General features: G+C 47.8%; 2 protein-coding genes across 4 annotated transcripts; both read left to right on the top strand.

Annotated features, from left to right (window-relative positions):
* Positions 1-7709, top strand: il15l (interleukin 15, like). 2 transcript variants are annotated; one of them, XM_011482156.4, is made up of 4 exons: positions 1-552; positions 1313-1360; positions 3936-4070; positions 7109-7709. In XM_011482156.4, exons 1-4 carry the CDS (start codon positions 415-417, stop codon positions 7217-7219), a joined length of 432 nt encoding a protein of 143 aa, XP_011480458.1. In that variant the 5' UTR covers positions 1-414; the 3' UTR covers positions 7220-7709. The 2 variants fall into 2 exon arrangements, with proteins under 2 accessions (XP_011480458.1, XP_011480457.1); XM_011482155.4 differs by having other exon boundaries at positions 2-552; positions 3933-4070.
* A 906-nt stretch (positions 7710-8615) lies between these two features.
* supt5h (SPT5 homolog, DSIF elongation factor subunit) lies at positions 8616-24582 on the top strand. Of its 2 annotated transcripts, none has more exons than XM_078929794.1 (30): positions 8616-9520; positions 11588-11688; positions 13437-13596; positions 13666-13731; positions 16032-16043; positions 16128-16197; positions 16785-16853; positions 17758-17823; positions 17916-17946; positions 18227-18295; positions 18450-18701; positions 18774-18863; positions 18945-19015; positions 19086-19191; positions 20001-20091; positions 20183-20319; positions 20393-20548; positions 20747-20893; positions 20970-21116; positions 21499-21624; positions 21699-21783; positions 21894-22001; positions 22079-22181; positions 22265-22392; positions 22935-23040; positions 23105-23263; positions 23348-23516; positions 23730-23927; positions 24160-24255; positions 24331-24582. In XM_078929794.1, exons 1-30 carry the CDS (start codon positions 9001-9003, stop codon positions 24469-24471), a joined length of 3780 nt encoding a protein of 1259 aa, XP_078785920.1. In that variant the 5' UTR covers positions 8616-9000; the 3' UTR covers positions 24472-24582. The 2 variants fall into 2 exon arrangements, with proteins under 2 accessions (XP_078785920.1, XP_023817606.1); XM_023961838.2 differs by lacking the exon at positions 8616-9520 and adding an exon at positions 11224-11387.
* Positions 24583-24671: the final 89 nt, after the last annotated feature.

Raw genomic sequence — 24671 nt, 5'->3', positions numbered from 1 at the left:
TGCTGAAGGCTTGTCCTCATGCTGCTCATCCATGTGCTCCCGTCCTGCTCCTGCAGGAGACGCGTCCAGGAGGAGAAGTGAAGCTGCAGGATCAGCTGCTGGAGCAGGAAAACCAGCCTTCTGAGCTCTGCTGGCAGGAGGAGGAGCTCCTGCCTGTTTTCAGGAGTTCCTCTCAAAACTCGGATGGTGGCCTGGAAGCTTTGAGTCTGTGCATGAACCTTTTGATGGGAAGAGTTTGATCCATTTCTGGCTGAGGACCCCCCCTCCCTCTGAACCGTCCGGTGTGGGACTGAAGCCTGCAGGACTCCTGGATCACACGGTTGTTGCTTTTTTTGGCTCAGCCGTGGCGGAGCATGCACGGCACGCTGGTGAGGATGCCGAAGTGATTCAGATGATGGTTCTGCTGCTTGTGCCATGCTGAGGGGGGGTCCAGCTGTCCTCGGTGTGTTTCTGTGCTTCATGTTTCCTCCCATGTTGACATCGCCCTCCAATCAGTGCCCTCGAACCATCATCACCCTGGTGGAGCAGCTCAGGAAACTCAACTGTCTGCAGGTAAGACGACAGGCAGCAGCCAGACTCCGGTCCTCCCCGTCAGACTTTCCAGTCAGGGACAGAAATCTGATGATCCCTTCAGGACAACAACGACTTTTTCCATCACATCTCTGCAGCCTGCTTTAGTCTAAACCTGTGTGTAATCGAGAACTGGACCAACAGGAAATGTGAGCACAAGCGCTAAACTTTTTCATTACAAATTTACAACTTCAAAAGAAAACTGAAGTGTGGGGAGAAGTCATCTCACCGCTGCTCCTCCTGCAGGCGTCTCTGAGAGGAGGAGGTGCTGACTCTCATTCCACAGCCAGCCGGAGGTCTCATGATCCTCTGCAGAGGCGAAGCTCAAGTGTTTAAGCTGCTCCGGAAATTCTGAACAGAATCCGAGGCGGAGACTGATCCCAGCAGAACCCACTCTCCCAGGAAACGTCCTCAGTCTGGGTTTCAGAACCCGAAAACTAGTTCAGGAGACGTCAGCTCCTCCTCAGACTGTAGTCCTACTTTTTCTGCTAAAAGAACCGACTTTAAACCCAAAGAACTAAACTCAGCTCTGATCTGCTGCACGTTGGTCCTTAAATGTTTAACCTTTAATGATCTTCAGGTTGTAACACTTCAGCTGTCTGACAGTGGAGGAAATGTGGATGTGATGTGGATCCACAGACTGACAGCTTTGTTCGGTTCTACTCCATGTTTTGGGTCTTTGTGAGCGAGGAGCTGAGCTGTGAGTCGTCTGCACGTTAACAGACTTGGTGTTCCTCTGCAGGACTGCCCGGACTCCACGCTCTACACACCCGATGTCCAGGACTTCAAGGTGAGCTTCTGCACATCCTCAGCCCCCCCTCGGGTCCAGCCGCAGAGGAAACATGCAGCAGTTCGACCTTTTCATTCGTAACAAACGCCAAGAAGAACCAGACAAAAAGGGGTTTCTTGCCAAGTGCACGAAAACGTGCTGATGGCTGAAGGAATGCAGGAGAAGTGACAGGAACAGGTCAGAGTTCACCGATGAAGGTTTTCCTTCTAACCCAGAGGATCACAGAACGCAGACAGAAACTGGTTTTACCTGCTGCTGAAAATTAGACAACAAGAATGTGGGGTTTGCTTCTGTATTGGATGTTCGCAGACTCTTGGTTCAAGTCTTCTTCGGGTCTCTTCCTTTCTGGGACAGTTTCGGAGACTCTGGCTGGAACAGCTGATAACACACCCACCCCTCCAAAAAAAACCTGCTTTGGTTTGCCCTCACAACAAAACACTGTCAGAGGAGAAACAAGAACTGAACCAAAGCGTCCGTCCCAGCATGCATTTCCAAACATCTTCATGGTTGCTGCTCCTTCTGATTCACTCTGTGGCTGTTTGGTTCTCCTCCCAACACACGGAGCCTCCAGCACCTCCCCCCTTTGGTTCTCCTCCTCCTCTTTCTTCTACAGTCTCCCACAGAGCCACAGTATGAAAGCGATTCTGTAGAATAATTAAAAATAAAGGTCAAAAGCAGAAAAATGCTTTTTCATTTTCAAAATGAAGCTGCATTTTTTGGCTCAAATGCTTTTTCATTTTCTTCCTCAACACTGCTTATTCTGTGTCATAATTAAAATGCAAATGCAAAGAGGGGATTGCATTTTCATTTTAACATCCACCCTGCGAACATTGTCACAATATTCATTTCGAAAAAGCATTTCCAGCGGGGAGGCGGGGCGATGACATCAACACCTAACACCTTCAGCGGTCCTCCTCCTGACGCACCGCGGACTAGCTTTTTTTCTTCGGACCGGGCACCGGTGGCAGCCTTCGCACAGCGAAGCGCGAAGCTCCGATCATGATCGCTGAAGGCGGAAATGCTGCTACGATCTGAGAAACCGTCATATGAATTTGTGTTTCCAGTGGTGTCCAGAACAAAATAAAGGATGATGTAATTCCCACATATTTACATCCAAGATGCTCATTGCCCGTTCAGAGCTTTAAGTACCTCCACGGAGTTCGGTAAAGTTAGAAAGATATTCATAGATTCGGAGTTCCGGCCTCAATAACTCTTCTGATAAACGTTCAAATGTGTCAGCAAGTATCTCAATCCTTTTGTATAAACACAGAGAGTGAACTACAAATGCATTTCTAAAGAAAAAAGATCGTTTTTTTTTGCCTTTTCATCAAAATTGTTCTCTTCGAGGTGTGAATGCAGACATGCAGCGAGCCGGCTGCCAAGGGACCGTCAACAAAGTGCAACCTCTGTGAAACACTGTGAAAAACATTTATTTGCTTTCTAAAAGATCATTGATTTTTATAGAATGGTGTTTCATAGCTCTGAACGGCCAATGAGCATCTCGGATGTAAATACGTGGGAATTACATCATCCTTTATTTTGTCCAATCATGATCGGGAGCTTCGCGCTCCGCTATGCGAAGGCAGCTGCCGGTGCTCGGTCCGAAGAAAAAAAGCGTGTCCGCGGTGCGTCCGAAGGAGGACCGCAGAAGGCGGACATGCTTCTATGTAGTCCTGAGAGGCTGTGTAAACTCATCAGAAGTTCACAACCATCACAAAGTCCTCTTCTCTGCCGCTAACACAAAGCTGCTCCTAGCATGTCTGTGTCTGTTAGCAGCCGGACACACAGAAAGCAGTGACGTCATCGCCCCGCCTCCCCGCTGGAAATGCTTTCTCCAAATGAATATTGCGACAATGTTCGCAGGGTGGATGTTAAAATGAAAATGCAATCCCCTCTTTGCATTTTCGTTTTAATTATGACACAGAATAAGCGGTTTTAAAGTAGAAAATGAAAAAGCATTTTGAAGGAATGCTTTTTCATTTTCATTTTGAGTCAAAAAATGCATCTTCATTCTGAAAATGAAAAAGCATTTCTGCTTTTGACTTTTATTTTCGATTATGCTGCAGAATCGCTTCCATATCACAGATGGTGTAGGCCACTTCAGCGAAGCCTCAAAGAAGGAGAAGGTATTTGGTTTGAGCCACACAGCGAGCAGACTTTGAGTTGATGCGTTGCACATTTAAGGGTTTAATGTAAATGTTTGGATAAAAAAGGGACGTGCATCCTAACACGCCATGATGGACCGACCATTTGAACTCTCCACTTTTCGTGCAGCCAAATATGTCTCGGGAACTCTGTAAATCCTTTTGATTACTGACAGACGCCAGGCTAAACTAACACAGACGCAATGCTTATAAATGTGGCCTCTTTTCATGGATGTGTAGCCGGGCGTCTGAAGAGAAGAGCTTCTCCTGTGGTGGTCCTCCTCAGTGGGTGGAGCCAACAGCAAAAAGCTGTTAGTCTTCTGAAGAGCTGCAGACTCCCTTGAGCTCCTGTTTTTTTGCAGCTGAGGTTCAGTTTTATCTTGGCGCCTTTGTCCTTTTGGTTCTGATTTTGGTTTCTGTGTCTCCAGCAGAGATGTCCCAGCACCACCCTCAGATGCTTTGTTGCGGAGCTACAAGTCCTCAGAGCTGAGCTCACCCATGATGGCTGCATCGCCGTCTCAAATAGGACTGCCAGGAGACTTGAAGTGTGGTCAAATCGGTACAAGGTAAGGAGAAGGTGGAACCGCTCAGAGCTCTAAACGCTTGGCTGTCCTTGCAGGCTTTCTAGAACCAGATTATTGGTTTGATGTCCAAGAGAACAGGGTGAAAAAAGTTTGAAGTTATAGTCCCATTAGCTGTCAACCATCTAGGTTGGGGTCATTAGTGAGTTTTAGCAATAGGACCAGACATTAAGAACCCAGCTGGAGCCGAGCTTTCCCATAGAGCATTTTACTTCCATCACTGATGTCACACGATACAAAAAGAGTCCCCGCTTCTGCTGTTCTTCTGCATGAACAATGCCCTGAGCAACCTGCACCTGCCTGCTTTGAGGGGGTCTCAGAGACCCCTGCACTACTGAAACGTGTCCTGACCATCAATCGTTAATGAGCTGAAAGATAACCTGAACTGGACCCAGACCCTCCTCAGCTTGACTGGAAGTTCTCGCTTAGATTCCAGACTCAAATGCAGACGCTAAAGCCGTGGTCACTCGACTCCCATGGGGATCGACCCGTTTGGATCCTGATTGGCTGCCTTCCTTATTTCTGACAGTCAGGCTGCAGCAAAGACCCTTTTCACTACAACCTGTCCACCGCAGAAAAAACACTCATGAACATTTTCTCTCTGAGCGGTCCACCACCTCCATGTGTCCTGCAGGTCAGGTGTGACCATTTGTCCACCTGCAGACGGCCGTATCCACCCCTGAGGACGGCGGGGACGAAGGCTGTGGTTTCTGCCGCAGCACCACCAACACATTGGCTGACGGCTGTTAGGCTGTCCAGCGTGGGAGCGGTTTGAGAGCCGGCCCACTTCTCATCTCAGAGGAGTCCTGCTCTGACGATGAAGCATGGGAAAAGCAGAGGGAGCTGGATTTTCTAAACGAGCTGCAGGGTTGTAAAGAGGCCATTGTTGTTGTTTTTTTAATTGGTTCCAGCGGTTTCTGCGGTTAAAGGCGTTCTGAAGCTTTCCTCATGCTAGGATTTCCTTCTGCAGAGCCTGTGAGAGTGTGCAGAGGGGAGTGGGAGCGTCCTCCGGGACCCCTGCTCTGCTCTCAGGACTTTGAATCAGCAGACAGCTGCAGGAGACGTTAGAACTGACTGCAGAACATTTGTTGTTTTTGGAGTGAACTGTTCTGAGCCTGTTTGCAGAGCTGCTTTCTGGTCTGAGTCGGTGTTGCCATGGCAACGCGGCTGTTCACTCGTGTGGAGTTTGTTGGGATAAAATCAGCTTTTGTCAGTCATCGCGGCCCCAGCAGAGCTTTCTCTTTTCACTGATGAGGACTTGGCGTGCACGTCTTCGTTGACACTCCACTTCACTGAACCAGGCTCTGAACAGAAGTTCTGGAAAACCCGGTTTGTTGTGGACTCTGCACAAACTGCATCCACTGTCTTCAAGGCAAAGCTAGTTTTCTGCAGATACGCATCAGGAATTCAGTCCAGCCTGTATTTCCCCCTTCATGTATCCGGTATTCTGCTTGCTAATCTCTGGCCCCGCCCCTCTCACCACGTCAGAGGAGGTGGCGTTGGCCTTGCTCCTGGTCATGGTGCATCATGCCAGCAGTAATTGTCTGTTGGCTTTCCATCAGAAACTCCCACGCAGTAAACTCATCTGAGCTTGTTTCTCTTCCATGTGGCTTCTGCAAAAAACTGCTCTCAGTGATGCTCAGACTCTAGACGCTTCCACATCTGTGGAAAACAAACTGCATCCACTGCAGGTGGCCATGAAGACTAGCTTGTTTTTAGACAGAAAACGTTCTTATCAATCGTGGTGATGAGTTTGTGGCGTTTCAAAGCAGCACAGTGGACACAACGGTGAATTTCACCGGGTGAATACTGAAGCAACTGACCCAGGTGCAGCTGTAGCGCCCCCCTGTGGTCTGTTTGGCTGTTTACGCTCTTGAGGTCTCCTGGGAACACAGGTTGCTCTGCCGATGAGTTTGATTGACAGATTAACTAGCCACTGATGACAGTAGTTGACCTGCTGCGTCATGAGAATCTCCGAATCGACAGCAGGGATTTCTCTCACAAATGTGGGGAGATTCACAAATGGGGGGGGGGGGGGGGGGGGTTGTGAATGCACCTTCTGCCTGTGAGTTCATGTTACAAGTCCACCTAAAAATCCCTGTTTGTGAAGCATCTATTGTGTATTACTGAAACGTTTATTGTTTTTGTGAAACACAGCGTGCACATTTGTGACAAACACTTATTGTGCATTTGTGAAGCATTTAGAGTGAATCACAGTGTGTGTTTGTGAAACACAACATGTGCATTTTCACATTTCTATTGCACGTTTGCATACATTTGTATTTGTGAATCTGATTTTGTGTGTTTGTGAAACAGGTTGTGTGCATTTCTGATTATTGAGACTGAATGGACGGACGGTTTTCGTGTTAGGAAGGTGTCCAGATGAAAGATTAGACGTTTTATCACCACTGCATGCACGCCAGACAAAATGGAATTGTGTTGATAGAAATGTTTATGGCAGCTTACAGACGACAAGCATGTTTGCCGTGTCCAAAGTTCTTTCAGCAGCAGCTGTTGTTGTCTTTCTCAGAGACACAACATACTTTGATCTTTAGTGACGTTTTTCACGTCACATTCTGATCAAATATTTTATCCCTTTTCCATCTTTGTTCTGTCGATGCTCAGAAGTTTATTTTAACCAGCCCCACTAGTGGGGACTTGCAGAACTGCACCCGACTCCGCGATGTTTCCATTTCAAAAGAGCTTCAACCTGGAAGCTGCTTGTCCCTGCTGCAGGCTGTGACCTCCTGACCCCATCTTTTCCTGTTTGCTGTCTGGTGTCGTTTTCAGCTGACGATCCGTTCTTGAACCTTCTGCTTGCAGGACTGTTTTGCTTTGCTCGTTACTTGGACCAGTTTTGATGTCAGGTTCACGACTCGACCCTTCTTTGTCCTGTTGCAGCGCCATCAGCCTGCAGAATGCTCCCCGTTCTGGGAGGTTTTCTGTCTTTCCGGCTGGACTCTGAGCTTCTCCTTCAGTGTTTGTGTGTTGTAACCCATCTGTCTTTCATCTTCTCTCTGCAGACGGAGCAGGACTGTCTTCAGTGTGAGCTCCTGGAGGAGACAAGCGTCGACAATTTCCTTCAAAGTCTTGTCTCCGTTCTGCAGAACATTTGCAGTGAATCTGCATCCTGAAGACGGTTCCAGAGTTTCTGGTTCTCCTCCTGGGAACAGGAAGGACACTGAAGGAGGGACAGGATGGAGCTGAGGACCCCGAAGGATTTCTGTTCTGTGTTTGTGGAGCTGACGGATGTGGATCTCTGGATCTGCTAGCCAGACGCCTGGAAGTCACAGCTGTGGGCCCCTCGGGGAGTTTCTGTGACGTCTCGTGGACCGGCCCTCCACCCGCCTTCAGAAACACGTGAAACTCTGATCAAAGCCGTCGTTGGAGCCACCATAAGTTTTTGCTGCGCATGCAACGTGTTGTTTCTAGCTTTACCAAAAATCTGGGGTTTAGGATTGTTAATTGGTGTTCTGATTCATCTCTGTCAGGGAATTGGAAGTTTATGTCCCGAAGCTTCAAAGGCTTCCCCCCCCCCCTCTAGAAATGGTTTTAATAAAATAATTCCAGTTGGTTTTTGTTGGCTTTCTGCGGGTGAAATAAAAAAACCACCACATTCTAAAACACTCCAATATTTCACTTCCAATGAAAGAGAATTCTCTTTTGGGGGGGCGGGGGCGCATAAAGTGTGAATAAAGCCATCCAAGGCTACGTGCAAACCGCGCACGTCTTGCACATGCTTCTAACACACGGGAGGCTGTTCCCTACTGAATACTCGCACGTCCTCACAGTTGGGAGAGTCTTGGTGTGGAAGCGGTGCAAATCCGGTGAATCTCGCTCCAGACTTTTCCTTTTTCAGCTCTATTCCGTTAAACGGAAGACTTGGTGTCATAGAATTCCGGACGGACACGAACCGCAATTATTAATTCCTCCTCCATGATTGATTTTCAAACAGTTGGCACTTCCGTGACTTAAAAAGGACGCCATCCATACGTCACTAACTAACCTGAGTCATGATGGGCCAAAGTTCAACCGGTTTAACTTTTGAGGCGCGTTCAATTTTTGTACATAGAGCCATAAAACGGACACACATTTACACGCATTGGAAGTGGGCACTTGAACGCGCGCTGTGGAGGGTAGACTGACCATAAATGTGGACGGCACCTCCGGTCCATTTTCCTGTTTTGGGGTCATGTCGTGACTAAATTCTTTCAGTTTAGGAAGTTTATTTAGAATTCTTAATCCTGACATGGCCTCCCTCCAGGGCCTTCATGTTGACCCCTCCAGAGGTGGACCTGCAGCTCAGAAGAAGCAGGCCAAGTCAGCCAATGACAGAGGTCAAGAGCCTGAAAGACACGACTCAGGGAATAATAATATTTAAAAACCTATTAAAGCAATTACGGACTGAAAAAATATAAATACATTATTTTTCCTATTTTGTTTTATAAATGGATCGATAAAGTTTTATAACACATTTTAACTTTGCTGGCCTGTTTTTTCCTTTGCATACAATAAAGAAAAGAATAATTTTAAGTTTTGATGTAAGTATTTAAAACGATGACAAAGAACCTAAATATCCTATGAAAAAGCCCAGAAAGGAGGAAGCGATCAGCTTCAGGAACAGAAGGAGAGAATATTTCATATCTGTTGTTTATAAAACATCACACAGAAAAGCCAGAACACAGACAGGAGCTTCATGACAGCAGCTGGAGGGTCGGGATCCATGTTTCTGCAGGTCTGATCCATCAGTGTCGGAACCATCCGGGATCCGGACCAGAACTTTGATGCAGCATCTCCTCTAAATGTTGCCGCCAGCCTGAAGGCGTCAGAAACCCCGCAGAGAGGCAGGAATTTGCCCCAACTGCAGTGAAGAGCCCGGTTCTGTGACGTCACTTCTCACAGTCCGTTTCTGCGCATGCTCGGGGCCCCTGGTGGTGGTTGGGGGGAGAGTCCCAGTTCGTCCCCCCTCTCCCTCCCTCCCTCCTTCCTCCCTCCATCAGCTCTCAGGCTTGTCCTTGTTGGGCCCCATGAACTCCACCCCGTCCACCGGGATGTCCTTCTCCTTGATGGCCTTCTGCACGCAGCGCTGGTACCTGCGGAAGGTCTCCGTGCACGGGTCGCCGCTCCGGTCGCCCTTCAGGAACTTCTCGGCGAACCAGCGGTTGAAGCACTGGTCGTACTCCCGCTTCAGCTCGGTGCATGCCTCCCCGACGCTGTTCATGCCGCTGCCGCCGAAAATCCACGCCGGACACAGACAGCGAGGATTCTGGAAGTGTTTTCAAACCTTCAGCTGACCCGACATGCGCACTCCGTGACTTCCTCACGAGGGGGAACGCGATTGGCTGATTTCGGAGGGACGTGCTCCAGACCAATGAGTTATATCACTAGAGGAGACATCACGTGGTTCCCCATGGGAGGAGAGCTCCGCCATCTTGGTGAGGTCAAGTTACTACTGCAGTACATGCATGTTAACACATTTCTTGCATAATACCAGTTCATTGTGCGGGTTTTAACTGCCAAAATCAGATAAATGAGTCCATGAAGGAGGTAGGTGTATCATTTCACAGGTAAGTATTTTAATTTTTTTCTTTTAATGCTGCAGGGGCTTCATGAATAGAACGCATGTTGACATGCATGATGCTGCAGGACTATTATCAACATGCTGCATGATGTACATTTATTTTGCTGTCAATATAAATGTACGTTTTATTTAGCTAAACCTGTATACAGCATACTAGGCTATTATAGTAATATAGATTTATACATTTATGACTCAGAGACTGAACCTTTCTTGCAGGTATCCAATGGATTCAGACTTAGGGAAAAAGTGGGCCTTATCTATCAAAAGAGTTAACCCAGATGGATCACTGTGGAACCAACTAGCAATACAGTCTGGCTGTTCAAAACATTTGTGGAAACAGATTTTGATGAGAGGCCAGACTGTTTTTTTTTAGGGTAAATCTATTGTTTACTTTTGGACTTCTTTTGAATATTAATATTAATAATAATAAATAATAATAATAATTGTTATTATTATTATTATTATTACCATTATTATTATTATTATATAATTTTTATTATTATTTATTGACTTATTATTTATTTATTGTTATTTATTGTTTGTATTGACTTACTATTGATTTATTATTAGTATTATTAGTATTATTATTATTATTATTGACGTAGTGTTGGGTTTTTCTAAATAATTTAAATTACATGTCAAAGAGGTCTAAAACTTCTAAATTTTTAGAAATTAATTTTAAAAATTCTTTCTAATAATTCTAATAATAATTTCTAATAAGAATTCCTGCAACAATGCATTTTCATTCAAGTTTGAGCTTTTAAGGCTGACTGTTTCTCTTCTTTAACAACAACAAATGATGTATCTATATATATATATTATATACATAAAATATAATGTATTTATATAAATGTATAAATATATTTAAATATAAAAATATATACAGTTTATAAAAGCTACTTAGACACCACTAAAATCACTAGAAATCAATGTTATGTGGGCGTCGTCGACCTCACCAAGATGGCGTCGCGCTCCGCCACCGTCGGCCAGGCTTCTAAAGCGGGCGTGTCTCCTCTAGTGATATAGCTCATTGCTCCAGACTCTTGGTTTCTGGACGTGACAAAGATGTGTTGAAAGACAGATGTGTCACTATGACCTGAACTATTGGCTACAGTTTTTTACAGTACATTATAAATTATTATTATTATTATTATTTTTTTACAATTTTTTACGACCTTAAAAAACTGTTATTTCAATAAAGTATGTTTTAATATTTGTTTTATGCATTTTTCTTTATTTATTTTCAAAATGTGTTTTTTTTACCAATATTATTTAAAACACACAATACTTTGATATCAGACGATTTCACATTCCTGTGTTAAGTTCAGCTTTACTTTGATGTTCCAATTTGCTGACACAAATTGTCGTTATGGATTTTAATTTATCCAACGGTTTGTATGACATACAATTTATTTATAGTGCACATTACGCACTTATTTATAGGGAAACGTAGACGGCGTTGAATTGAGAAAAAAACACAAGTAAACCAATTAGGATTATTAGTATATTTTAGATATAGTTTAAACTTTTTTAAAAAGACAAACTGAGTGACCGTTCCTTGACAATAAACTATCGTTTGCTTCAAATCTCGCGTGAAGTAAAGCAGTTTTGTGAAGTCTCGCGGTTCTGTGATAATACGTCGGGCATCTTAGTGACCAAAATAAGACTGATAACTTTGCGTAAGCGTCCAATAACTTGACATTCTGTTGTCCTTTAAACAGGTAAATAGCGTCCAGTTGACTTGTTTCATCTATTTAAGTGTTATGTTTGCGATTTCTGCAAGTTTTGACTTGTGGGAAGTCTGTTAGCATGCCTTGCTAGGCTGGATGCTAGTAGCTTATTTCTGTGTTCGGGAAGAATTTTAGTGAAAACGTCGATTTCTTTCGGGTAGTTGCGTTAATTTCTGCATTAACATGTTTAGTTCACAGCCGCAGCATGTCTGACAGCGAGGACAGTGATTTCTCCGACAACCAGAGCGAGCGCAGCAGTGACGGAGAGGCCGAGGAGGCGGAGGAGAATGAGGTAAGCTAACGGCTCGCGGGGCTAACCGGCCGGGTAAACAGGGATGGAGAGCCCGGTCAGACTGCGGCTGCGCGGGCGATGGCGCCCGTCTCTTCTCCAAAACATTTATTAAAGTCCACAAAAAGCAAATGCTTACAATCCTTCGACAGAGCTCCTCAAACAAATGAAATGCACACGAACCACTGATCAACAAATATATATATATATATATATATATATATATATATATATATGCTATATTATATCATGTCTTTTTAGGATGTGGAGTTGAAAGATTTGCTTCAGAACCAGTTTTGTAAGTCTTTTCTAGACGGTTTTATAATGAATACAATAACAGATTAAGTGATCTGTGGGTTCAATATGTCGCCATGGCAGAAAGAACATTTGTTGTCGTCCAGACTGAGTTGAACATTTTCACGCTGAATTGCTGCACTCTGACCAATCGGGGAGTTTGATTCAGAAGTGGCGTGTAGCGGTTTAGCCGTCAGGGCCTGGAGGTTCATCTGTTTTTAAGCACGTTGTAGCATTGTCCGGTTCTTGATCCAGTATGTCTTCATCTCAATGTTCCTTATCACCTTCTGTTACCTGTGGAAGAAAGTCTTTAGTTTGGTGAAGCAGTGTACGATAAACCGACACTTGATCCAAGTATGAAACAATCGTCGATGCAGCTTCCAGTCATTATCTGTTTGGAGGACATGAGGATTTAGCTGCAGGTCTTATTGTGACGGATGATTGAGTAGCGATTGAAGTTCACCTTAATGCTGTCCTGTCGGCTCTCACATCTGCTGCCGTGGCTTCACCCTTCGTCTCAGCATAAAGGTTGACCGTGTTGGTTGAGAAGCTACAGGAAGGCATGTTGTGTCTCAGCTCTAAGATGTGAAGCAACATTTGGAAACCCTCATTCTCCACCAGAATACGGTCTTAGGTCCTTTGTTTTAAAAGCTCTGACTTTGTTATTGGCTGAGCCTTTTCCGATGACGGCCGACATTTTTTTGGGATGTTTTATTGACTGTTGGAAGTGCTTGCAGCAGAACTCATGCCGGTACCACCAGAACGGTTCCTGCCCTCCTCCGGATGGAACCGCACCATGTGATTTTGAACGTTTACAAATGTACACACCGCATGACTTTAATCCAAAGCCAATAAGCTTCAGCACTGATATCTGGCCAATCGTGTCGCACGGTCTGCCGTGTTTACGCCATCTCAAAAACGTCTGATTTAAAACTCCCCACGTTTAAATTAAAATGTTTGATTATCGATTAAACTTCATAAAACTATTCTGAATTGTTTATGTATTGTAATCAAATAGGCGTCTAATAACCGATTAGTGGCTGTCCTTCTGTCACGCATCGATGAGATTTTCCTCTTCCGTAGTGATGATTATACGCTGTTGCATTCAGGCAACGTTCTTTCATTTGCTGTAATTCAGTCGGGGGAGGCAAACATGAATTCTAGTGATAATGCAGTTCTCTGCTGTTTAAACAGACGTAAGGGAGGCAGAACTCTCCAGAAATGTTGCCAGGAGCTAATCTTTTTAATATATTTCTATTTTATCTATTTACAATCTTGGAGAAAAGATTTCTTTTTCAAACAGCTTGTAGGAACTGAAACCTTTTTGCATTTGAGTTCTTTAGTTTTTGTAGCATTCTTCTTTTGTTTTTTCATGAATCATGATCAAGTTTTCATTTAGCTTTTGAACATTTTAGTCCTTTTTTTTGTAAACATTTGCTGCTGTGCATCGTCATCAGGAGGAGACGGGCAGCCCTGTGGGCAGCGACAAAGTAGCAGAGGAGGAAGGGGAGGACCTGGATGATGAGGATGATTATGATGAAGAGGAGGAAGAGGACGAGGATGATGAGCGCCCCAGGAAGAAGCCAAAGCACGGAGGGTTCATCCTGGATGAAGCTGGTGAGGCGGAGCTTCATGGAGCGCTTGCTGCTGTTCAGGGCGGAGCTTAACTTCTGCGTGTCTGTGCAGATGTGGACGATGAGGATGATGAAGACGATCATTGGGCGGATGAAGGTGAAGACATTCTGGAGAAAGGTGAGACCTGTTGCTCTGGAAATGAGGTTGAAGCGATTTCTAGAGGGACCGTCGCTGATCTTCCTCCCCTCTGAACTGATGATGCGCTGAAAGATGTTTCATCACAGGTTTGGTTTTACTGATCTAAATGGAACAAAAAGTCAAAGACTGACACAGTGAAAGACAGAGATGTGTTTGTAAAAAGCCGTGAGGAACGACGACACTTTGGCTCCTAAAGACAGAATCGGGGCGCTTGGTTCGTCTGTTTCTGCTGGTAAACGTCTGGACGCTGGAAAAAGAGTTTTTCAGACTTTAGGCGAAATCACAGAAAGTTTCAGTGGAATCTGCGTTCATGTGGTGTAAAGAGGCTCCATGCTGCTCCACACTGTAGAAAACGTTCACAGGAGCTCTAATGTGGACTTTTACTCTGACCTGCAACTTGTCCTCCGGCTGACTGAAGTCCAGATGAACCGGTCGGAGTTCTGTCGTCAGAGTTTTGCTGCTTCTGGAGTTGTTTCCTCCTCGTTCAGCCTCTTTATGCTCATTTCAGTTCATTGGGAATTTAAAGATGTGTGGAGCCAGTTTGATGTTGTGTGTAACTTTGTGTTGTTCCGGACGTGAGGAAGTGTGGCTTTCATAAAAAAAGTATTTGTGAGTTAAAAAAAAGGCTGGTAGGACTTCTGGTTCACAATGGACCCGAGTCAGGAAGAGAACCGCAATGTGATGTTGTGTGTTTGCTGCTCCGATGAGTTCTGACTGCACTTTCTCTGTCTCTCGCCGTTCCTCGCCGCCATGATGGTGGCGCTCAGCTAACGGTAATCCTGATTCTGCCTCTGACATCCATCACCCCAAACATCTGTGTGTCCCCGCCCCATCTGACAGCAGCCTCGTCCCAGACCGGTCTCACTGGGGATGCACGGTTTGCCCTGAAGGTTTAACAGAAAACCAGCAAACATCTGTTTGTGCGGTGGAGGTCAGAGCAACAGCAGGAAGTGAGGCAAGACAGCTGTCCGTCATCGTGCATCCCTGGTGCTGACCCGCCTCATTGTGGCTGTGCTGTTTAGAAGAAGCCAGAGGGCATTTCAACAGAACGATGGAGTCAGGAAGTCTTTGCCTTCAGTAATCAAAGTTCCAGATGTTGTCAGTTTGAAAACCCAGCAGATGTCTATTCAATGACATTTTGCAGCCAGAGAGCAAACCTGCAGCTGAACGTTCTCCTCAGATTTCTCCACCGTGCTCTGAGTCAAGCAGCTCATTTAAAGCTCTTCTGTTTATTATCTCGGGGGTTTGAAATCAGAAATCCGGCGCCGTTTTTTCCACTAAACGTTTAGACGTGGCCGTGACCTGTTTTTAATTTCTACTGAGCTGGTTTCAGGGTTGGAGGCCAGATCTGCCTCTTCCACCAAACACAAACCTTCTGTTTCTGCTCAGCTGGTTCCGGTTCCACGGGTTCAGTACTTCCACAGAACCCGTCTGTTCCACAGAACCTAGTCATTACGCCATTGGACGTTTCAAGACAGAAAGGGGCAGAGCTTAAGTGGGGACTGAACGAGTTGTCTGTTGTTTTTTAGGTTTAATTTCCACCGACTGTCTGACTCGAAGCTTATCAAGAGAACGACCGCGAGAACAGAAACCTCTGGTGTCCTCTTGGACCAGCTGTTTTTCTAAAAGCGTTTGTTTCCTGCAGCCAGGTAGCCCCGCCCCCAACCCCAGCAGTAACGTGCCGAGGTTGAGAAGCAGGAGTTGGAATTCAGGCGGAGTAAACTAAAGAGCTTCAGCTGAGTCCTGGCTCTCAACTGAAACCAGCTCGGTGGGGAAAGAGTCCATCTGGACTCAGAACCAGGTTGTAGGCCTTCCAGCTCCTGGTTCTCCTCAGCATCCTCAGCTCCATCACCTCCTCAGAAAAAGCGTTTTCTCTCCTTGTAGCTGGACTGCATGTAGGGTTTCCAGTGGATCGGTGGAGGAAGGATCTTTTCTGAGCTGCAGTGGATCTCATCTGCACTCAGAAATGAAGCCAGAACAGAAACCTGTAAAAGATGAACTCTGCTCTGCTATGACTGCAGAGAAGTCTCTAAACCGATGAGGAAGAGCAGAGCTTTGTTTCTACTGAGGCGTCCTCTCAGCCCACATCCAGCTCTTCATCGTCTCCATGCTTCTCTGTGCTGCAGCCACCATTGTTCACTTTGTTTTCCCATCATGCTTTGTGTTGCTGCTGGCTGATCCTGGATGTTCTCCTCTTCCTCCATTCACCTGTATTGTGTTGTTTTGTCGGTTCTCCTTCCTCTGGCCTCCGTCTGCCCTCCTCTTCTTCACTGGAGCAGAAGAGGCTGAAGGTAAGGCCGGTTTCTTTGTTTTGGCCTAAAATCCAACGAGGTTTCACGTTTTCTTCATCATGTAAATGCTCCTCATCTCCTCAGTGTCCAACTTGGACCGCGTGGTTCTGGAAGATGATCATTCTGGATCCAGACGGCTGCAGAACCTCTGGAGGTAACGGGCCTCATTGTTTAGTTTGGACGCTCCTCCTTTGTTGTTGTTTATTGGGCCTCGCATGAGGATTTCTGGATGATTAAAACATTGTGTTTTATTCCTCCACAACAATAAGCAGCAGGAAAACCGTCTGTTTTTGCTTTTGTCTTGGTTTGCTGTTGAAAGCTTAACTGGGATTTCTGACAATGGAACAGTCACATTTATTTATTTATTTGACCTTATAAGACGCCACCTGCACTTTCTGTTATGTTTCAAACTTTCACAGAGAAGTCATTTTGTTGAAGTGAATAACTTAATAACTTCGTTTAAATCGAATAAACAATGCTGCTCAGCCCGTTACTCCCTGCACTTCTTGGAGCTAGTTATATGCTTTTTTTTTATTGACTTTTTTTTTTTTTTTTGTGTTTTAAAGTTTGATCCCAATATTTTCACTTTTACTGCAGATAAATGTGGGCTCCAAACATGGTTCTTGAATGCTAATAACCGACATTGGCCCTGAAAAAAAACAAATCAATCGATCTCTACAGCTGTCCAGAACCCAAAATGTGCCTGTGGTTGAGCGGCTGACCGCTGTGTCTGTGTTTCAGGGACTCCAGAGAAGAGGCGCTGGGAGAATACTACATGAGGAAGTATGCCAAGTCCTCAGCCGGAGAGCAGTAAGTGAAGACGGCCTCACTGGGAACCGCAGGGAGAAGAAAACGTGTTTTGACAGAAACAGAAAATGAATCTATTGTGTTTCATAACTTTATTATCAGCATTGGGTGTAACAATAGCCATTCGTCTAATGTTATGCTGCATGGATTTGGTACGTAGGAACAACAAATGTCCATATTTCAAGGAAGAACTCCTGGTTTTATCTGTGAATAGCAGATCCTCTCTGGCTCTTTTCCTTCCAAAGACATTTTGTCTTTTTTTTAATTTAACGGTAGAGCAGCAGTAGCCGAAGTGACCGAGCCGAGCTCCTAGAGTAAGTCATAGATGGATGTTGTGGACAGAATCCCATATTTTTCCAAAATGAAACTTACTTCAGACTCAGATTATTAACAAAACAGAAATAGTCTATGTGACCATTTGGAATTCTTTATATTTATTTTTTTGTTGTGGTACCAAGTGACCCACGGACTGGGACTGGGACTGGGACTGGGACTGGTCCACGGCCCGGTGGTTGGGGACCACTGAATTAAAGAACATCTGTATATTTCAGAAAGAGACATTAGGAAGTAACATAGCCTGTTACTTTATTTATGTAACACAACAACAGTTTAGGAAAGTGCTATAAAAGATAACAACACCGGTAAGAACAAGCAAAGGTACCACCTAAAAACACCTGTAGAACCACCTTAAAAGAGCTGTCATTCAAAGAGAGGAAATAGTTTCAATCCTAACCCTGGACTGCAGTTTACGGACAAACGTCCAAAAGAGAACTGAAGTCTTTGTTCTTTAAATATTCCAATGTTCTAAAGAAAATCAAGTCTTCATTTTTAGGATTAAAAAAAGTTTGTTCCAGATTTTCCTGAGTTTGGGTTTCAACAAAGTGAAATCTGCTCTGTTTTTGTTCAGTTACTATGGCGGCACCGAGGAGCTTTCTGATGACATCACCCAGCAGCAGCTGCTTCCTGGTGTCAAGTACGTGAACGCTCATCCACCAATCAGCTGTGAGAGACCTGCACGCTCCTGCAAACCCACTGTTTCACACTTGTCCTCCTTTCCCTCACCAGAGATCCCAACCTGTGGACGGTCAAGTGCAAGGTGTGTGACCACACGTGCACACACGTGCACACGCATCTGACTTAAAGGGTTTTCCCCCCAATAATCTGGGTCACTACATGAGAGGAAGCAGGCTGTGCTTTTATTGTGAAAGTCGACAGTTTTGATGGAGCGTAGAGACAGCAGCCGTGGGGAACCTGGTTCATCATGAACGCCAAGTTTCTGCCTTAAGTGCTTTAGAGAATCCGGTGTTTCAGTTTTCAGCTTCCTGACGTTTGCAAACCACCAGGTGCGATTAAAAACACCATTTCTGTCCGTGTAGATCGGAGAGGAGAGGGCGACCGCCATCGCTCTGATGAGGAAGTTCATCGCCTACCAGTTCACCGACACAGTAAGACGGTTTTCATTGATCACCAATCTTTGACTGAAGCGCCGCGGAACTTAACGGAGCTCCAGATTTATTCATTCATTTCTGATAACGGACACCTGGACGGGAAAAATGTTTACTGATAAATAATCGTGATACCAACCGCCCCTCCTTCCAGCCGCTGCAGATCAAGTCGGTGGTGGCGCCCGATCACGTCAAAGGCTACATCTACGTGGAGTCCTACAAGCAGACGCACGTCAAGGCGGCCATCGAGGGCATCGGCAACCTGAGGATGGGCTTCTGGAACCAGCAGATGGTTCCCATCAAAGAGATGACGGACGTCCTGAAGGTGGTCAAGGAGGTCACCAACCTGAAGCCCAAGTCCTGGGTCCGTCTGAAGAGAGGCCTGTACAAGGACGACATCGCCCAGGTGAGATGATGGCCTCACGGTCGTCCTCAGCAGGTCTCTCCAGGTCTGACTGTCCCTCATGCCGTCCTCCAGGTGGACTACGTGGAGCCCAGTCAGAACACCATCTCCCTGAAGATGATTCCTCGGATAGACCTGGACCGCATCAAGGCCAAGATGAGCCTGGTAGGACGAGCGCTCACCTGTCTGTGGTCCAGACGTGAAGACGGCGTCGGTTTCTGGACTTTGGTCTCTTCTGTTTTGCAGAAAGACTGGTTTGCAAAGAGGAAGAAGTTCAAGAGGCCTGCTCAGAGGCTGTTTGATGCTGAGAAGATCAGGTCTGTTCTGCTAACCCGGAGCTTCAGAGTGTGAGCTGGAGCAGAAGTGACTGTGATGCTTGTGCTGCAGGTCTCTGGGGGGCGAGGTCAGCCACGACGGAGACTTCATGATCTTTGAGGGCAACCGTTACAGCCGCAAAGGATTCCTGTTCAAGAGCTTCGCCATGTCAGCTGTGGTGAGGAGAACGCTGCTTCTTCTGCTCTGCAGGACCTCCGAGGGTCTGCTGGCTGCAAAGCGCCGCCTCCAGGGAGTTCTGGGTTCAGAGTCTAAAGCCTTAAACCAAATGTTGGCCATAAAGTTCAGAAATGGCAGCGGAAACCCTGAAGGAGAAACCTTTAAACGAGATCTCCTTTCCTGCAAAGGTTCACGTAAAGAAGCTGATGGTGGAAGTTTTCGTAAACACCAAAGGAATAATCCCTAAAACCTGAAATGACTTACTTCACGCTAAAATAGCAAAAACAAAATTAGTTCTTAAAGCTGCCAAGTTAAAAGTTAAAGAACTGAACCAGATGGAATAAAAACCAGATTAAACTGCCTGAGTAAATGTGTTTTAACCCTGAGCCCAAGAGTGAAAAAGTAAAAACTAGTAGCAAAAAGGAGAGCTAGAAGAATCTTCATGAGGCTTCAAACTGCCTCCAGAAAAGCTGGAAAGGCTGAATAATTAAGACATTAAAATCTGAATAAACACCAATCTGAACCAAATAAGAGCAGAAGCTGAATGTTTTCATACCAGAAAAGTTAACAGAATGAACAAACTCTTCTGTGAGCTGAAAGCTGAAGAACCATCACTGAAGATGAAAACATCCCATTTTTAAATCAGTTCTTTACATTCTGACAGGACCTGCAGCGTTTCAGCTGAACTTCTCTTTTTCTGCAAAAACTGGAATCATGTCTTTGAGGTGACATAAAGTGACAGGAGAACAGATCAACATGTGAGATCCTCAAAGAGGTAACCTGAACCAAACGCCGCCGTGTGTCTGACAGATCACCGACGGCGTGAAGCCCACGCTCTCAGAGCTGGAGAAGTTCGAGGACCAGCCGGAGGGGATCGACCTGGAGGTGGTCACGGAGTCGGGTAGACCTGCTTGACCTTCGCCATCTCTGCTTCTGCTGCCGCCTCAGGGAAGAGCATCCAGGACCCGAGACTCACCTGCGTTTGTCTGCAGGTAAGGAGCGAGAGCACAACCTGCAGGCCGGAGACAACGTGGAGGTCTGCGAGGGAGAGCTGATCAACCTGCAGGGCAAGATCCTGAGCGTGGACGGCAACAAGATCACCATCCTGCCCAAACACGAAGACCTGAAGGTGCACCAACGTGCGCGCACGTGCACGCCCTCTGAGCGCTGCGGGTGTGACCTGTGCTCGGCCTTCTCTGCAGGATCCTCTGGAGTTCCCGGCTCACGAGCTCAAGAAGTATTTCCGGATGGGCGACCACGTGAAGGTGATCGCCGGCCGTTACGAGGGCGACACCGGCCTGATCGTCCGAGTGGAGGAGAACTTTGTCATCCTGTTCTCTGACCTCACCATGCATGAGGTACGGCTTTCGGAACATCCAGAACCAGCACCGAACCGAGGACAAACCTGCTGGTCTTCTGAAAGACCTTCAGGAAGGCTGCGGTCAGCCAGAGAATGTTTGTTTGGTTCTTTGTCGACCCGACAATCGCGTTAGAAGACTTCTTTAGAAGCAGGATCAGAACCTCCCCCTCTGAGGTTCTCCATCTGTGTTCTGCAGCTGAAGGTTCTGCCCAGAGACCTGCAGCTCTGCTCTGAGACCGCGTCCGGCGTTGACGCTGGCGGGCAGCACGAGTGGGGCGAGCTGGTCCAGCTGGACCCGCAGACGGTCGGCGTCATCGTCCGCCTGGAGAGAGAAACCTTCCAGGTCAGGACAGCAGGACTGGTCTGCGCCGTCCGCGGCGTTCCCCGGCTCCTCGCTTACGGGCGGCTGTGTTCCTCAGGTGCTCAACATGCACGGGAAGGTGATGACAGTTCGCCACCAGGCGGTCAACCGCAGGAAGGACAACCGCTTTGCCGTGGCTCTGGACTCCGAACAGAACAACATTCACGTCAAGGACATCGTCAAGGTCATTGACGGGCCGCACTCGGTAAGAAAGTCAAATGGACCCGCAGACGCCTCAGCGGGGTCAGAGAACCTGAACGTCCTGCACAGGAACAGAAGGAGATAGGAGCTGAGAAAACCAGTTCTAGACCAGTGGGGGGGCATCTAATTGGACTTCCAGCTCTGGTTGGTTCACAGAACCGCGTTCCCGTCATTCAGCTCAGCTGCTGCCCCAAAGGATTCTGGGTTGAACTTCATATCTTGAAACGGTTTAAAATAACATTTGCTGAGTCATGTAATAATTCCACATAGTCAGCATAGACGTAAATTTGTCCAAATCAAAGTCATCAATAAGGTGAAAGCGTTCCCCGGACGAGCCCCTGAGGAACGCCTCCTCCAGCCGGATCACCAACGTGTTCTCGCCTCAGGGCCGTGAAGGAGAGATCCGCCACCTCTTCCGGGGCTTCGCCTTCCTTCACTGCAAGAAGCTGGTGGAGAACGGAGGCATGTTCGTCTGCAAGACCCGGCACCTGGTTCTGGCCGGAGGCTCCAAGGTCAGCACCGGTTCCTTCGGGGCCCCCCCTGCAGGACGCAGGAACGGCTCAAACTTTCTGTTTCGTCTTTGCAGCCCAGAGACGTGACCAACTTCACGGTGGGGGGCTTTGCTCCCATGAGTCCCCGCATCAGCAGCCCCATGCACCACGGCGGCGGAGGTGAGCCCCCCCCCTTAAAACACAGGAGATGGTCTCCAGCATCCAGTTTGTGTGGGAGGGGGGAGGAAACCCTACAGGTCCTCTTAACGTTCCTCACGGTCTGTTCTCAGGAGCTCAGCAGAGGGGAGGTGGCGGGGGAGGAATGGGGCGGGGCCGAGGGCGGCGAGACAACGAGCTGATTGGTCAGACGGTTCGCATCTGCCAGGGCCCCTACAAAGGTCAGGGCCGCGCTGCGTTGTCATGGTTACCGCCAGCATCGCCTGAGCTGACAGAGGCTGATGATGCTTCTGTTCAGGTTACATTGGCGTGGTGAAGGACGCCACGGAGTCCACGGCCCGGGTGGAGCTGCACTCCACCTGCCAGACCATCTCTGTGGACCGACAGCGGTTGGCCACCATGTACGCCCCCCACCCACCCACCCCCTATCACAGAATCTGTGGAGATCTCAGAGCTCTGCTTTAACCGCCCTCCTTCTCTGCAGGGGAGCCAAGAGGCACAGCGGGATGACCTCCACCCACGGGCGCACCCCTATTTACGGCTCCCAGACCCCCGTGTACGGCTCCGGCTCCAGGACCCCCATGTACGGATCCCAGACCCCCCTGCATGACGGTAAGACCCCCGCTCTGCTGAGGGTCGAGGAGAGGATCAGGCTGATCCACGTCAGATCCACGTCAGATCCACATGCTTTTGCTGAGGCATCTGATTGGTCGGTTCATAACTTGAATTAACTGTGATAAAGAAAAAGTTGGAAAAAGAAAGGATGTCGCATCAAAAACGGTCATTCTGACAAATAAAACAACAAAGTAAAAATGGTTTATTTTATCCATTTTGGCTTCTTAAACACGCAGTTACTTCCTGTTTGGGAAAACAGAGGGGAGGGGTTCAGTGGTCTTTTGTTTACAGTCTATGGTTCAAGCAGGTGAAGAATGCTGATTCATGCTGTCCAGGGTTGCATGTTAGCATGACACAGCACTTTCTTCAGCTTCCTGTTTGCACTCCGTTGTTTTTGGATGAGCGGGAAAAGTTATTGCGGGGTGGGGGGCGGTTATGAGAGCTCAGGGAAACATTGGGGTTCTCCCTTAAGGGAGGGAGGGGGCTAAAGCAGGTGAAGGTTTAGAGTGAGTCAGCAGTTTGCTCCTCTGGACTCACAGGAAGCCGCACGCCCCACTACGGCTCCCAGACCCCACTGCACGATGGCAGCAGGACGCCAGGGCAGAGCGGAGCCTGGGACCCCAGCAACCCCAACACCCCCTCCAGGTAACACCCCCAACCCCCCCAGTCGGGTCCTTCTTCGTCCTCTGACACGCCTGTTTCTCCGCAGGAACGATGAGGAGTACGACTTTGGCTTCGACGACGAGCCCTCCCCCTCCCCCCAGGGCTATGGAGGCACCCCCAACCCGCAGACCCCTGGTTACCCCGAAGTCCCTTCCCCTCAGGTCAACCCTCAGTACAACCCCCAGACCCCTGGCACACCCGCCATGTGAGCGCACCCTCGGAGCGAGAAGATACCCCCCAGCCCCCCCGAGCCCAAAATCTCTGACGGCGCCGGTCTTTGTGTCCGCAGGTACAACACAGAGCAGTACTCGCCGTACGCCGCCCCTTCCCCTCAGGGCTCCTACCAGCCCAGCCCCAGCCCTCAGAGCTACCACCAGGTGGTGCCGTCGCCCGTCGGATACCAAAACACGCACTCTCCGGCCAGCTACCACCCCACCCCCTCCCCCATGGCGTACCAGGTACCAGAAACCCACCGTGGTGAATGAAGGGGTCCCAGCAGAATAAAAGGATCAGTTTGTTTTCAATACTTCAGGATAATATTTGACCAAATCCTGGTTTATTTGTCTTTTCCATCAGTCTGTTGGTTTCACTGAACTCCTGTTTTTATGCCACCGACCAATCGGATCTCTGAGACAAAGTTTGATTTTTGAACGGATATCGTCCCTCCCCAGGCCAGTCCCAGCCCCAGCCCTGTTGGTTACAGTCCCATGACGCCCGGAGCGCCATCCCCTGGGGGCTACAACCCCCACACCCCCGGCTCCAACATCGAGCAGGGCAGCAGCGACTGGGTGACCACCGACATCCTGGTCCGGGTCAAAGACTCCTTCATGGACCTGATGGGACAGATGGGAGTCATCAGGAGCGTCTCGGTCAGTGGCCCCCACCCACAAACCTTTTCTTTACCTCTGAAGTGCTGAGTCATGTTCTGTCCTGGCAGACGTCATGTGAGAAAAAAGTGACCTTAGTCCAGAAGCTTCTTGCGGTTCTGCTCTCAGCCCAGAGAAATGTTTTTCTCTTTGTCGCGGTTCCTGTGAGGCGTTCAGTGACGCTCCGACACCTCGGCGGCGTCCCTCTGACTTCCTGTCTGCTGCTTCTCTGCAGGGGGCCATGTGCTCCGTCTTCATGCAGGAGTCTGAGAAGGTGGTGAGCATCAGCAGCGATCAGCTGGAGCCCGTCACCCCCACCAAGAACAACAAGGTAGGGAGGCCAGCCCCTCCCTTCTCTGGGGTTGCAAAGGCTTTTATTTTGACAGGAAGCGTCCCGTGTGTCCAGGTGAAGGTGATCCTGGGGGAGGACCGCGAGGCGACGGGGATCCTGCTGAGCATCGACGGAGACGACGGAATCGTGCGCATGGAGCTGGACGACCAGCTGAAGATCCTGAACCTGAGGTTCCTGGGGCGCCTGGAGCACTGAGCGGCGCCGCCTCCTTCCTTTTTTTACTGTTTTAGTGCTTCTGTTTGTCGGTTCGAGTCCCTGTTTTCTGGAGGTAGGAAGCAAAGTGTGTCAATAAACTGAATCAACGGGTTTAGTCTGCTGTGTGGTGACCTTCAGCCTCCAGGGGGCGGCAGGCGTCCTCTGGGACAGGGTAGAATTAAGCTGGGGGGGGCAGTGGA

The sequence above is a fragment of the Oryzias latipes genome, chromosome 13, assembly GCF_053564925.1.
Source record: "Oryzias latipes strain Hd-rR chromosome 13, Olatipes_Hd-rR_3.1".
NCBI classification, from domain to species: Eukaryota; Metazoa; Chordata; class Actinopteri; order Beloniformes; family Adrianichthyidae; genus Oryzias; species Oryzias latipes.
This window is presented reverse-complemented; position numbering and strand designations above follow the sequence as displayed.

What these genes read in the sequence shown, in the direction of transcription:
- il15l (XM_011482155.4), top strand. Translation starts at nt 415, where the DNA reads ATGCTGAGGGGGGGTCCAGCTGTCCTCGGTGTGTTTCTGTGCTTCATG. An exon ending in CCGATGTCCAGGACTTCAAG is followed by an intron (nt 1,361 to 3,932) that starts GTGAGCTTCTGC and finishes CTGTGTCTCCAG; the next exon opens with CAGAGATGTCCCAGCACCAC. An exon ending in TGTGGTCAAATCGGTACAAG is followed by an intron (nt 4,071 to 7,108) that starts GTAAGGAGAAGG and finishes TTCTCTCTGCAG; the next exon opens with ACGGAGCAGGACTGTCTTCA.
- supt5h (XM_078929794.1), top strand. Translation starts at nt 9,001, where the DNA reads ATGCTCGGGGCCCCTGGTGGTGGTTGGGGGGAGAGTCCCAGTTCGTCC. An exon ending in TCAAGGCCAAGATGAGCCTG is followed by an intron (nt 18,864 to 18,944) that starts GTAGGACGAGCG and finishes TCTGTTTTGCAG; the next exon opens with AAAGACTGGTTTGCAAAGAG. An exon ending in CCCCCACCAAGAACAACAAG is followed by an intron (nt 24,256 to 24,330) that starts GTAGGGAGGCCA and finishes CCGTGTGTCCAG; the next exon opens with GTGAAGGTGATCCTGGGGGA.